The sequence below is a fragment of the Centroberyx affinis genome, unplaced genomic scaffold, assembly GCF_046629955.1.
Source record: "Centroberyx affinis isolate AG114_WGS23_722 - 3 ecotype Tasmania unplaced genomic scaffold, CSIRO-AGI_Caff_v1 ptg000194l_1, whole genome shotgun sequence".
Classification (NCBI taxonomy): domain Eukaryota; kingdom Metazoa; phylum Chordata; class Actinopteri; order Beryciformes; family Berycidae; genus Centroberyx; species Centroberyx affinis.
In genome coordinates this window covers 130,937-145,615 of record NW_027278887.1, presented here as the reverse complement: position 1 = coordinate 145,615, position 14,679 = coordinate 130,937, and the positions used below count along the sequence as shown (strand labels likewise).

At 41.4% G+C, this 14,679-nt stretch overlaps 2 protein-coding genes across 3 annotated transcripts; one reads left to right on the top strand and one right to left on the bottom strand.

The window, feature by feature from the left end:
* Positions 1-1,054: 1,054 nt before the first annotated feature.
* fbxo45 (F-box protein 45) lies at positions 1,055-7,158 on the bottom strand. 2 transcript variants are annotated; one of them, XM_071538216.1, is made up of 3 exons: positions 6,658-7,158; positions 4,990-5,346; positions 1,055-3,755 (listed from the first exon to the last, which is right to left on the bottom strand). In XM_071538216.1, exons 1-3 carry the CDS (start codon positions 6,991-6,993, stop codon positions 3,549-3,551), a joined length of 900 nt encoding a protein of 299 aa, XP_071394317.1. In that variant the 5' UTR covers positions 6,994-7,158; the 3' UTR covers positions 1,055-3,548. The 2 variants fall into 2 exon arrangements, with proteins under 2 accessions (XP_071394317.1, XP_071394325.1); XM_071538224.1 differs by having other exon boundaries at positions 1,055-3,734.
* Positions 7,159-8,129: 971 nt separating this feature from the next.
* On the top strand, positions 8,130-13,839 carry fam168b (family with sequence similarity 168 member B). Its single transcript, XM_071538204.1, has 7 exons — positions 8,130-8,252; positions 10,184-10,275; positions 10,395-10,478; positions 11,317-11,459; positions 11,694-11,892; positions 12,017-12,141; positions 12,395-13,839. The coding sequence occupies exons 2-6, from the start codon at positions 10,206-10,208 to the stop codon at positions 12,127-12,129; spliced, it is 609 nt and encodes a 202-aa protein (XP_071394305.1). The 5' UTR covers positions 8,130-8,252; positions 10,184-10,205; the 3' UTR covers positions 12,130-12,141; positions 12,395-13,839.
* The last annotated feature ends 840 nt before the right edge of the window (positions 13,840-14,679 follow it).

Genomic DNA, 14,679 nt, shown 5'->3' with positions numbered 1-14,679 from the left:
AGCATTTTGAAAACCATATTCAACTCAAGCACTTCATAATAAAGGTGCATACCCATATCTTTACGGAAAAATAACATTTGTGCACAGTAGTGAATAGTGAATGATTTTGAAAATAGTCTGAACAAGTGAAGATGAAATGTGTTCATGTGGATGTTTGTATGGAGTCAGTGGGTTTTCATGATTCATCTGTGGAGGAGGATGCCTCTGGTCCTGCGATGTGTCAGGTCTGTGAGCCCCAGGAACACAGAGCCTCATGACAAATACACCAACTGCAGGACTAGTCCATGGGGTCTGGGTTGTTTCATGGGAAAACATCTAAATATTTATAATAATATGGGAGGATAACATAAGATGAACCTTTAATGATTGTCGCAGCAAATTTTGCATTTTTTTTTATATACAAACATGAACAAAATTGTTTAATGAATTGTTTAATGAATGATTAATTTCGAAGGGCAGTAGTCCAATTTTAATAATGTTGACAGTTATAATAATTTGGGTAACTTTACATTAATAGGCCCTCTTTTTTAAATTATATCATGAAATTGAGAAATTCTCGTTGCACTGGAGCTTTAAGGCTGATTTTGACACCAACACAGAAAAACCACCAAAAGGCTGCTTTTAGAAATCCTGGCTTTCTTGAATGACACCAAAATACCCCTGTGTGTTATGCTGATGTGTGAGAGCAAAGTCAAGCTTGTAAAGAAGCACAGATAAGTAGCCAGGAGAGACAGAGAGTGCATTAAGAAACAGATGGGGGAGGAAATCAGGCGGACAAGTAGACAGAGAGACAGGTAACCAGGCAAAAAATCTGTCAAGGATGCAGATACTGACAGATAGACAGATACACATTCAGACTGACAATGAGCCAGACAGACGCTCAAGGACAGAACAGTACAGACTGGCAGACAGTGAGGAAAACAACTGTTTACTGCTCGACAATCACTCAGATGCACAAAGTCAAAGAGAGAGCAACAAGCAACGCTGAAATATTCATTTAATTTTTATTAAAGTGGTAATCCTTGAAATCCTCTTTTTTTCAATTCTGTCTCCATCTTTGGTGCTCAGCGCTCATTGCTGTGGCGTTTCTGCACTGCTCTTCCCAGAGATCGCCTGTCAATCAAACAGTGTGGGCGGAGCTTGGATTTTCTGTTGATGCAGTTTGAGTTTTTCTTTTCTTTGTCTGTTCAGCCATGGTGGCTATCACTGCTCATGCTAACTACCCAGTTCTTCTTCTGTTTATTCCAAACAAACCGGTTATTGTTTTATATCAATCAGTGATAGAGAGTAGCAAAAATGACATTTAAATGTTGCTGACCATTACTTTAAGCTCAACTGTAACCTGAGCTGAATGTTAGTGACATGGTGAAAGATTCCATTTACCTCTGGCATTAAAATCTCATACTAGATAAAAGATGCATTTACAGTAGACTGTTCACCAAAACATATTTGTGCACAAATTGCCATATAAATCAGCCTTGAAATAAATCAGCCCTGCCAAATATGAATGGGGCGAAATGTGAATTTATGACACTTCTAGACCATTAGGTTGTAGCTCAGGTGTTCAGTTTCAGCAACATGACCTGCCTGCTGCTGTATGACTCATCATGTGAGCTTAACATTACAAAATCCAATACTTATATAGCCTAATAATAGCCTATTCTCCAAAATGGGAATATCATGAGCGTATTACTGTCATTTTATAGCGGCCCCTCTGCAGCTGATATTGAAAACCATAAGTGAAATGCATTTCTATTTTCCAACTTTTATTGATCCAGGGAAAGGACTGCTGAGCACAAATGATTCCTCAGCACCGCTCTGCTTCACATTTATACAGTTCAACACATTAAAAGCTGAATGGTAATCCTTGACCTGATGAAGTTTTCATGCCTAATCATCCTCAGGCTGATGCATGAAATGTCCTTCCAGTGTTGTGTAGCTGATAGTGATGGAAATATACTGCATAAGCATTAATCTAAAAATTGCAGTTATGTATATGTAGCCTATCAACTTTTATGTGTTTTTAAGGAACTGAAAGTCAAGCTAAAAAAAAGAACGAGAGAATAATAGGGATGGGACGATATGCTTATCTCACGATACACGATACGGGGTTCACGATGCGATACAACCACGATACGATGTCATAAATAAAAGAATTACGAATCTTTCTAGCGATGCCGTTGGCTTGCTAGAATGTAAACAATTCAAAAATGTCATTACAAACTGTAAATAATATAATTTGGATGGAGAAATTGTAATGATCAAGCCGTCTCATTTGCGATTACTACAGCAGAATAAAACGGAGCTAATATCGCGATACGTATCGTCTCATTTTTGTATCGCGATATATTGAATCTCGATATATCGTCCCATCCCTGGAGAATAATGAGCCTGGTTGGATTCAGTTTAGAAAAGCAGATGGCATGTGCAAATGATACAAATGATGACTTAAGTTACTTTTGCTCTGAATGACAACATAGCCTGTCGGTAGATCACATTATCTTTATACCAGTAAGACTGCTGGCATCTACACCAGGGCCAATCTACGCATTATATCTATTATGAAGCAACTGAATGATCCAGAGCGGTCAGCGGTGCAGACACTGACAAACAGCCAGGCCGAGGTATAAAAGCCCCGTGTGCCGTGTGTACTCACAAACACAAACACACAAGCGTCAAGCTATCTTTATTCTCACATCTACGATTGGCACCGTGTAGACTTTATTTTTCGGGCCTCGCGACCCCCCATCTATAGTACCGTGGATAAAACCGAGAAATAAATAGTGTGTAATACTACAATAGCACATTAAAAAGGATACACAGTAACATTATACAGGTATAGTTTCCAGTCTCTGTGGGGTTTTTAACAGGGGAGGTGCTGTAGTCCGTAGGCCAATAGAAAGGCATGTGCATTACTATTCGAAGCAGTCCGGACTTGCCTATATGCAAATATAACATCAGGTCGCTTTGTTTTGGCATGAAACCATTATGATCCAGTCCTTGGTGAGTTTCATTTGTGCTCAACCATGATGAGCTGCTTCCACTGCCGTATACATTGGCTAGCCTTGGATAATAACTACTGTATAATTTGTTAACATGATAAAGTATTTGCCACAGTTCATAATTGTTTTGGCCTCGTTCAAGCAGACGTGGAACCTCTTGTAAAGCCTGAATCCCTGACACTAAACGATGTTCTCCTATCCTGTAAATAAAACAGTCCAGCAGCTGAGGTGGATACTTCCATGTGGATACAGAAATACCTTTATGTCAGTCCCCCGCCCGTTCCTTTTTCCCTGTAGTTTGTCCAGTGATCACAAAAAAAAAAAAAAAGCTTCGACTCTGGGTTCAGTTCCGGCTGGAGTAGAAAGGCCAACAGTCCGCTTGGAAGAAACATGACAGTGGACCACGTGGCCTAAAAAAACCCTTTTGACAAGGTGCGAACGACAGGTGGGCAGTCCATCAAAATGAAAAAACAAAAACAAAAAAAACAAAGTCCCGCGCGTCTCGGTGCGCCCGCCGGTTTGACAGTGGCACGGATTGTTCTGCGTCTAGCCGTCCAGAGGCTTGCCCAGGTAGACCATGGTGACTTCGGTGTTGCCGTACACGGCGGACACGGCGGGGAACAGGCAGGCTTTGGGCAGTCCGCGGAACGCTACTCCCAGGAACTCGAAGCCCCTCTCGAAGGCCAGCGTCTTGTCATCCATGTCTAGGATCACTCGTATTCTCTCCCCGATCTGCGGACAAACAGGATCACACTGTACAGTTGGATTACACTCTCACAAAAACCAAGGCAAGTGCAGTCACCCTTTGGGCCAATCAGTATCAATATCCATTTTTTTTTATTGTATTTCTTCTAAAGGACATCCAGTTTGTAGGCAAATTTGTAGGCTAATAAAAAGGTCCCATATTCTAGACTTTCCAGTGTTTTATTTACTGTCTTGAGGTCCATTCAAAGCTGTTTGTGTGGTGTCATGTATCAAAAACACTCTCAATCCATTTTCCAGCATCTCTCTGAGCCTTACCAAGAACAGGCTGTTTCTGTCGCTGTGTCTTTAAGGCTCATTAATATTAATGACCCCTCTGTTCTGATTGGCTAACCGTTTCAAGAGTGAAACGTGAGACACCGCGGCCCGGCAGCTACAGGTAGGGAAAACTCTCCGGTGATAAACAATGACAACCGCTCAACCGCTTTGAAAAAAACACTTTGTTAGTTATTATTTCTTACAAAAATGATAATGATTAATAGTTTAGAGGCTCGCTTTTCTAATATGGATTGTGTGGATTTAGTTGGTGACCGTGCACTTTGATACTTTCACCATGTTTAGATAGACCATCCAACTCCTTTATAATCAAAGAGGCAAGGGAAATCCTGTTTTACACCATATGGGACCTTTAATTCTTCTTGATATATACTATATATCGATACTGCAGAAAATAAAGCGATATTCAATATTATCGAATATCAGCCCAAGCCTATTCTCTGCTAGTCTTTTGTTTTTACTATTCGTGACCCCATATTGGATGACTGTACAAATGATGCAGTCACCCCTCTGGCCAATCAGTAAATAAATGAAAAATCCATAGGGGGGAAAACTGTTTTTTCAAGAAACACATGGTAGAAAATCCAACATGGAGTACATTGATGGTCCTGGAGGCAAATTTGGAGAACACGAATATCTGGACATGTGCACCAAATATCATGTCATCCCAACTTGTTGTGTGGAAGATATGACTGGTTAATATAATTTTGACCTGTAATTGCAGCACCCCCCTTGGGCCAATCAGTGTCATTTTGAAAATGCCAAAATCTGACAAAGTTGAGATATTGTGTGAGATTGACAGAGAGAGAGAGATTCATCCATAACTCGGGGGACAGAAATTGCAGCCTACCTGTCCTACCTTAAGGACTGAATAAGGCTTCACCCTCTACCTGTTTTGTAAGATCTGATGAGGACACAAACAACACTCAGACGCGGACACGGCTCCTACCTGGTATTTGGGCGCGTTGTTGCACTGGGGGAAATTCCCGTTGACCTCCCCGTTGTGCAGCAGGTTGTTGTCGACCAGGTTCCAGCCCCAGCTCTGGTCGTCGCTGCCCAGCAGGGCCACGTAGCCTTGGCACTGCATGGACGCCCGCTTGGTGGCGATGCCGATCACCGCCACGGTGCCGAGGGGCCCTTCCCACCAGATCTCCCAGGCGTGCCGGCCCTCGGAGAAGCCGATCTTGCCGCGCGCGCCGTCCGTGCTCTGGGCGATGGGGTTGCGGTGCAGCGTGAAGCCGTTCTTCTTCACGTAAACGTTGCGCGAGCAGTCGTGCGAGCTCAGCGCGTGCTGAAAGGACTTGAGCTGTAGAGGAGGAAACGAAACGATTAAGGACACAGAAACTCGGATGTTAGAGGCCCTACTGAGCATCATAGGAAAAAGTATTCTTGAGGCTAGACCTGATATGTGCCGTTTTCTTTCCATTGTTGTACGGAAGACAATGTCACTTCAAAATTTAAGCTGAAATCTGTCAGTTTAAAAGGAAAAATCCCCCCTAGGATCCTCTTACACTTAGATATCATCACTGTGATGTTCAATGCATTCCAGGAGGTATTTTGTGAAGTGTTGTAACAGTGGATTTTTCCTTTAATGTTGCCTTGCTTATCAGCAAACATACACACCTGGCAGGAAAAGCCCACTGGTAAATTCAACATACACATGATCCAGACAGCTGCATTTAATTCAATAAAATGTCAAATTTTGAAATTGCATCATATGCCCAATTTACAAGTAAACCCTAAAGATTTGGAAAACATCTTAATATTCTATGAGGTATGGATGCTGACAGATTTGGAGTTTGGCATGACATTCTCTCCATACAGACAGAACTTAATATGTCAGGGATCCTTGAGAGGGTTCCAGGGGGTCCCCAGCAAAATTAAGAATAGTTTAATTTCACTAATATTTATTTCACTAGAGACAATCCCAATAAGAGAATGTACAAGAATGGCTATTGTAGTCATAGGTTTCACCCTCACTACTACTTTTCTCCCCACATAAAACGTAGACCGTTACAATACAACACCAGACAACCTGTCATGACATGAAAACGTTTGAGAACCTCTGGCCTAGCCAGGTCAATCAATCATATCGCCAATACCTTCTGTTCTTACTATCAAAGAGAACGTAACGCCAAACTGCATTCAAAAATCTGGCATTTTTCTGGCTGACTTGCTTATTGAAAGGTACACAACTCTTAGTACATGGCTTAAGGCCTTTGATGACTCACTAGGTTCTTGTGGTCAATTCGGCAAACAAGTGATCCACCAAGCAGCTCAACTTTTACAATTGGTTCACACGGCTGAGTACCGCCCTCAGCGGTGTATGATGGTGGAAGAATATCGTGGGCATAACAGGCAAACCAATTCTAAAAGTTTAAATTGTATTGATACAGGCGCTGCTTGGTGTATTGGATGCATGCCGAAGTGAAGAGTGGCACCAAACGATTCATCAAAGGTCTTGAGTCCTGTCCTAGAGATGAGCAGTTAGCAGATACAAAGGTAGCATTTAACTGACAAATTATTTGAATGGACTTCGGCGTACAGTGCTCCACACAAAAGTCTCCACACAAAACCCCCAACAGTGGGGTATCAGAGGGTACATTGGTAAACCTACTTTCCCCTTGTAGGTCGGCAGGTTACACAGGATGTCAGACCGCATAGCCTCATCGCTGAGACTCCGGGAGCAGAGGCTGCGCCACACCTCGCTGTTTTCATCCGCCAGGATGTTGTTCCAGTGCCAGCAGACCAACGAGCACCGCATTAAGTCGTTCAAGTCCAAATAGGAGAAAATATGCTCCAGGACCCGAGCGGGCAACCTCCCGGCCACCCCGGCCGCCCCTGAGCCTGCACCCGCTGCAGCAGCATAGGAAGACCCGGCGGAGCTGCAATTGGCTGCGGCTGCTGCTGCGCCCAGACAGGAGGAGCCTCCTCCGGCGGCCGCTCCAGACATTATAGGCCCGCTTTTTATCGACGACACCAGCCGACGGAATATAGTCGCCCTACACCATAGATTGATACCTAATATATGTAAAATTTCAGCATTTTGCCCACAAAATCACGCATAGGCTGTAGTAAAAACACAACAGTATGGACCCTGCCCAGTTCAATGGCTGAAAGGAAGCGCTGCGTCAAGGTCCTGGAAGAGGAAATAAAATTATTATATTGCTATCAAAGAGAAATGCAAAAGCGTTTGTAAACGTGTGGGTAATTTTAGGTTTTGTTAATTAAAGTGGGCTAAACGCTGAGTTGATTAATCGTCAGACTAAGCGAAGCGCCAGTCTAGGTCTAATATATTTTATTGCCTGCAAGGACGGTAGAGTTGATAATAATAAACGGGCTTTTACAACAGATCTGAAGTCAGTTTGTATATGGTATTCTAGCGCTGCTGGCTGTTTTCTACGGGACTTGGACCCGTTTGAATATAGGTAGGCAGAATATAGGTAAAGGTTTAGGCTAATACAGATTTTTTTTTTTTTAAATTAAAGGTGAAATGCATAATATTGGATGGAAATAACTTCATAGATATATGCAATACTTAAAAAACAAAAAAGAAAGTAATAACAAAAAAGTAATGCTAAAAAGAAAGTAATACTAAAAAGAAAGTAATAACAAACAAGTAATGATAAAAAGAAAATAATACTAAAAAGAAAGTAATATTAAAAAAGTGAAGAAAATGGTTTCTAGGGGTGTAAACATAGCTGTCAAAGTGATATTGAAAATAAAGTGCATTATTGTCTTCGTTATTAGTTCTCAAGGCTTGTCAAATTAATGTCTATTAAAAACCTATGAACACATTCACTCAATAATGAAACAAACATCTGTCGTCATCTGCTTTGTGTTTGGCAATTAATGTCTATGAAATTAATGTCTATAAAAACCTATCAACACATTCATTCAATAATGAAATATAAACATCTGTCGTCATCTATTTGGTGTTTGGCAGTTGTTTTCTGTTGGGGGGGGGGGGGGGGGTTAGCGCCCTTATGTATTGCCGTTACGTTGAGATTCGGGAAATTTGCATTCATGAATAAAAAATGATCTGTAATATTTTGGATTTGCCGACCACGTGATATAATACACGGAAGTGACGCGGGTTGCTCAAAAGAGTTCAGTAAAGCATCCACTGGAAGCAAAACACCAGCTAGCTTAATTTCATTTTACATCAAGGGAGAGAAGGAGGAGACTGACACACGGTCAAAAGAGTTAACAGTAAGTTACTTTGGATTATTAGTTACATTAAGAGATGTGTGTGTTATTTTTGGTGTGGGACAGACGTTGCTGCAGAGCAGAGCTACTGGCTGCCTGTTTCACTGTGTTGTGCGGCCTGTTGACAAGCTGCCCCCATCTGTCTTGTACCTGGACCCAGTCAAGTGGTTGTAAGCAGTCAGTCGGATGTATAGCAGCTCGATTTATACATCGGAACCTAGCTTAAATAGGAAATATGAACAGCTAACGTTATAACAGCAGCTGGACCAGCTAACGTTAAACACGTTTGCAAGGTAAGCTAGCAAATAGTTACAGAGCCCCGCTACGTTCCCGTTTTCTCTTGTATCGAGTGAACCTGTACGCCAAAGGCCATGAAAAAATCTTTCAATACAATATGGCCTTGGTTATCGATAAACGGCGTACACCTCGGAGAACATAAATTAAGATGTTGTAGTAGTAATTAGAGACCACTGGTAACTTCGGCTCACAATAAATCCACCAAACAACAGCTATTTCAATGAAATTACAACTTTTAGAATTGCTTCACACTTGTTTTGGTGGAAGAAGATTCTGGGAACACCAAACGAATCAATATTAAAATGAAATTTTATTGAAATAAACCTTGCTTTGTGTATTGAATGTATGCCGAATTGAAGACAAGATCCTAAAGATTTGTAAAAGCTCGTAGAGTCATGTACCAGGTGTGTAATTTTGCCTATAAGCAAGGCAGCATTAAATTGCCAGATTTTAGAATGGACTGTGGCATGATGTTTTCCATAAAGAGAGCGGAATGTGTCGGGGTTAATATTTTGCCAGCTACCCGTGACACGACTGCAGTTGTTTTACACCTCTTATGGAATCGTGAGGAGTGTGCGAATCGTTCATTTTGTTTCATGTTGTTATTGAAGTGTGAACTGAGCCGGGGACGGGTTGAAGAGACATGAGGAGAGTTGTGAAATGATGTCATGGTTTTTGAACATCGCTAGAGGCCAGCCTACAGGCAGACATTGTTTGATTCTGAACACCCGGCTCGTTTTTTTTTTTTTTCAACTAATGAGCATCATGTGGAGTAGCTCAGGGTTCCCACAGGTCATGGAGTTTGGAAAGGTGTATTCCAGACAGGGAAAATAAGAGGAATTTCTAAATTCTCTGGGGAAGCCAGGGAATATCAGAGAATTTTACAAATGGTTTACAGGAATATATAAGAATGTAGGCTATTTTGCAACTTGTTTTATACATGTGAGACAGATTGTAGTTTTCAGCTGTTCTTATATATTGTATCACCATTTCCTCCACAGCAAGTCCAATTGTAGTGGAAGACTACAAACAAAACAAGGAAGAAATACAATTTTTAGATCATGAAAATTGCTCTGACTTTGTTATGGAAAGTCGTGGAGTTTTTACATTAGGGCTCCAATATGTTCTGTTCTCTCTTATGGGGAGAACACTAACCATTCTAATTTCTGAACTCTAAATATTGGTCTATAACAAGTAGTGATCTGATGCATTATTTGGCCTGAAACATATAGACTTCTCACTGGACAGGAATGATGAAGATATAGTCCATTCTTCTCCACTAGAGAGGGCTACAGTAACAACATTCTGTGTGTGAAAAAGGGAGGAAAATCAAGTTGCATTGTTTTGACTTCTGACCTGCTACATATGGCTCTTGGTTTTACATTATAGTACTGGGGAAATTCTCCTTTACAATACCTTGTTTTACCCTGGTAAACGCCAATCTAGTTTTTAGTTTTAGAGGCTTGGGTGGACGGGTTTGTCTGTCAGTCTGCCTTTATGGGTGGAGGAATCTGCTTTGGATTTACCCTGATGCTCTTTACAACACATTTAAAAAGTCCTAAAATTGTTAAACGATAACATCATTCTCAGCCTGGCTGCTATTTGAATTCAAAGTTCCTATGCTCTTTTCATTGCAGCCTCTGTGAGTAAGCCGCCATAATGAATCCTGTGTACAGCCCTGCATCAACAGGGGTCCCCTATGCCAATACTAAGGGTATTGGCTACCCAGGTAATTTTTACATGTGTGTCAGTGTGTAATGGTGTAAGAAAATATCCTAATTACAAGGAGATTTGTAGCAAAAGTTATTTCATGTTGTGTTTTGTTTTTGTTTTTTTTTGTCCTGGAAGCCGGATTCCCTGTTGGCTATGCAGCAGCTGCCCAGGCATACACTCCCAACGTCTACACTGGGGCAAACCCAGCCTTCCCCACCGGTAAGGAGAGTCCCAGCTGTGGCTTGAATAATGATATTTACAACAAAAGAGGCAATACAAAGGATCACCAAACTATCATAAGAAAGAAATGACTCCACAGAATTATCACCACTCGCCAAAAACATGGAAGAGACCCTTATTTGTTCCTTTAAACTTATGCTATCTTTTCTTTAGACAATGCTATCTAGTGTTAAGTGCTGTCAGTTATTTCAAATTGAAAGCAAAATGCTCTCTCGTCTATTGTTGATTGTCTCTTAATCTTCCAAAAACATTTTAAAAAATGGACAGAAAAACAAGCTAGCTTTTCTGAAAGTCTGCTAGTATTCATTATGTAGCGCTGTAGCGGTACAGACTGACTAAAGTTGGTGTTTAGCAAGCTAGCCAGCTAATGCTATAGCTAATGCTATTTCAACTTAGCATGTCATCAACTGTTGTTCCAACATACTGTGAATCAAGCTGAAGCTATTTCTCTAAAACCTGTTCGTTACAGTTGAGTGATTTTTCACACCCCAGTCGTAATCATGAATACATACAATTCAAGACATGTTTTTTTCATATTATTTGTGTCTGTTCTTCTGGTTATTTCCAACCGGAAGAACAGACACTAAATTAGATGTATGTTGTTTTGTGGTGTTGCCTTCCTTTAAGGGCTTCCCAGTGTAGTATTGATCAATTATACAGTAAAGATGTAATCAACCTGCATCATATCCATCCTGTCAGAGGTGGACGACACTGACTGGCTGCTATCTGATTTGTAATAAAAGGCTAATATCAGTCTGATTTATGCTACATTTGATATGTGCAGCACTAACCTGAAATGTCTCCCCCCCCGCCCCAGGCTACGCTCCAGGCACTCCTTTCAAAATGTCCTGTTCTCCCACCACGGGGGCTGTCCCGCCCTACTCCTCCTCACCCAGCCCCTACCCCGCTGCCGTCTACCCTGTCAGGAGCACCTACCCCCAACAGAACCCCTACGCACAGGTCAGTATGTTCACACACCAAGCCGCTCGATCATTTGTGGCGTACGATACGCTACAGTACCTGGGTTTAGATAAGGTGAGCAGCTAGTAATCCTTCTGTAGACCTGTTAATGTGATTATGATGCACATTTTGCACGTCATGTGTATATATAAGCTGTTAATTCACATATTAGTTTTCTTCATATTCCCGTATTCACTCACATTTGTGTATATGTTCTGCTCCTCTGTGTTCCAGGCGCTCTTACCTTCACAACAACAAGGCACTTACTACACACAGCCACTGTACGCGGCGCCGCCTCACGTCATCCATCACACGACAGTGGTCCAGCCCAATGGGATGCCGGCGGCCATGTACGCCCCGCCCATCCCGGCTCCCCGCCCGAACAGCGTGGCGATGGGGATGGTAGCCGGGACCACCATGGCCATGTCAGCCGGTGAGCCGCGGTTTCCATTTTACTGTGTATTTACAGTGAATCCGGGCCCCAGATCTCTGTTAGCAAATATGAAAATGAAGAAGTTATCATTCATCGTGTTATATTTGTTCACTCTGCTTCCCAGGAACTTTGTTGACAACTCATTCGCCAGCGGCCGTCGCCCCCCACCAGGTCACGATGCCCACGTATCGGCCCCCCGGCACGCCCACCTACAGCTACGTGCCCCCACAGTGGTGAACAGAGGGCAGCGTGAGTATGGCATTCTAGTGATACCAGGGTGGGACATATCAATTTCATACTGGTGTCAATTGGTGTCCATAATTAATATTTTGGCTCACCTGCGAAGGATTGGTAGACCAAAATAACTTACCTGCCAGGAATAAATGGCGGCTTAACCTTACAGATTATTTAAGCTATGTTCTATACCACTAATAATATCTGTGTTACAGGAGGGATGGCTCAATCGCTTTCATATGCAATCCACCTTCTCTTCTCTCCCCAGGTCAGAAGATGGTAGATATGCATTCACACTCCAGTCCAGTGTTTTTTACTCTTGGTGAAGACCTGCACTGCCAGTGTCTGCAACCAGTTGCTCTTCTTCCAGCATAATGTGAATCTGAATCCCAACCACGTAGAAAGAGGCCCATTTGGAACGGGGGTGAAGAATAGGCCCATTCCCAAGCCCCCCACCCCCCCCAGCACTCTATAACCTGCTGCATATCTCGCATCCAATGGCAAAATCTCCATGCAAACTCTTGTGTTTATTTTTTATTTTTTTGTGGACTGTCTTGCAGATTTTTATAGCTTAAACTCTTATTAAGTGGTGAAAAGGGAGTTTGGATTTGTTTTTTTTTTATTATTATTTTTATTTCGGGGATCCATATGATGTTGAATGCATGTGTATATATAGATATATGAAATAATGCTAGCTCAATCTACCTGCTGTGACAGATGCAAAATCAACAAAAGGCATAAATCCAAAGGAACTAAAGAAAAAAAAAGAGTAATAATCTGCAATGCTGACTCACCGATGACCATGTCTTAAATGTGAAAGAAGAAAAGACGAGAAAAGTTAACTTGCGCAATCCAGTGCAGAGCAAACTGTGCTGTTTTCACTGCTTTGTGTTTTGATAAGTGACGCTAGGTTTTTATTCTTTCTCCGAGTGATGCAGTGTATGCATTTTGTCTTACAATTTTTTTTGTATTTTTAGGAAAAAGATGGGACTTTGAGTTTGTGCCTCTGACTGACGGCCATTCCAACACTTAATCGTTCAAGTTTTTTTTCTTTTTCTGCCATGTCAAACTCGATAGGAAGAGAGCATGGCCTTTTCCAACGGCCTCCTTTTCTTGCATGAAACATTTTTGGGTCATATAGATGATAAAAACCTGTTTGCTTATTTTAGCCAGAAGTATTCTTGGCAGGAGGAGGTTGTTTAAAATATTTTGCACCCATTCAAGGAGTGAATGAGCAGGAACAATTTTGCGTGAGTGTGTGTGTGTGTGAGAGAGAAAGAGGTTCAAAATCGAAAACCATTAAAAATGGTGTTGTGCCATACAGTGGGACATATGCCTACAATTTTAGACCTACATATGCCATAACAATCAATATGTTCTCCTTACTTTTTTAGGAAAGTCTGAAGCACTACATTATAAAATCACTGCTAATGTTTGACTTTTTTTTTTTTTTACTCGATTTGTGACTAGCACTACTGAAGAAAAGGCACTAATTCTGTAGTCAAAAAACAATTTGTAAGATACCAGACCTTCTACATCGCTCGCTGTTTTACCTCGAGGTTCCAGCCAGACCCGACAATATCACTGTCTCAAACTTGCTCTCTCTGTTGCCTCAGTCACCTCAGTTAAACAATCTGTTTTGTAAATGTTATTTTTTGTGTCCTTTGGTTCTTGTTTTGTATTCTAAAGAAAGACCAAAAATAAAAACAATTATGAGAATAATCAACGGTATTTCTTGTGTCATTAAATCTTGCCTTAACCTATTTTATGAATGTGCACATCAGCAGTCAGATTAAGTATTAAGTTGCTGTTAGTTTTTTGGAGGGTGAATCGTATTAAACATGCAAATACCAAGATCATCATCATACATATACCTATGGATTTACCAGTAAAGGGAAGGGTTATCATAGTCTGTGCCAGGTAATGAGATGAGAAACATCTGACATTTAACACTTTGTGTTACAGATCTTCTAATGGCTGTCTAAACTGAGCAAAATCTCATGGAGTCTGACCTTTCACTTTTCAAGCAGCCTTGAAAACATCAGATCAGTCTTACAAAGGGTTAATAATCATTTTTTCTGTTCCTGTGTAAATGCATCCTAATTATGACTTCAGAGTGAGAGAAACACAAAGCACAGGCACCGTCAAAATGCCACATGTGCATGTTATTGTGTTGAAGAAGTATTGTATCTGCTATCTTTCCCATGTACCCTGAATGCAACAAACAAGGAGGTTAACAAATAGAAGATGTGATATGCGGAAGTTTACAAGTTTACGAGGATATCGCGAATGCGGCCCGCAGCAAAATTCCCAGCATGCTATTCGGCGCGCGGATTTGGATTTTGTTGTGTTTCATGTTTTCATGCTCTATCGTCCTCTGCTCGGTTTCGGGACTTGTTGCTGTAAGTTCTTGTTTATTTTGGTACCTAGCAAGCGACGTATAGAGGAACAGTTAATGCTAACAACGCTCAAAAGGGACAACCAGGTAAACAGTGAGTTGACACGCCTAATTTTAAGAAAGTGCAGGTTTTCATCCAGCTAACGTTAGCTATG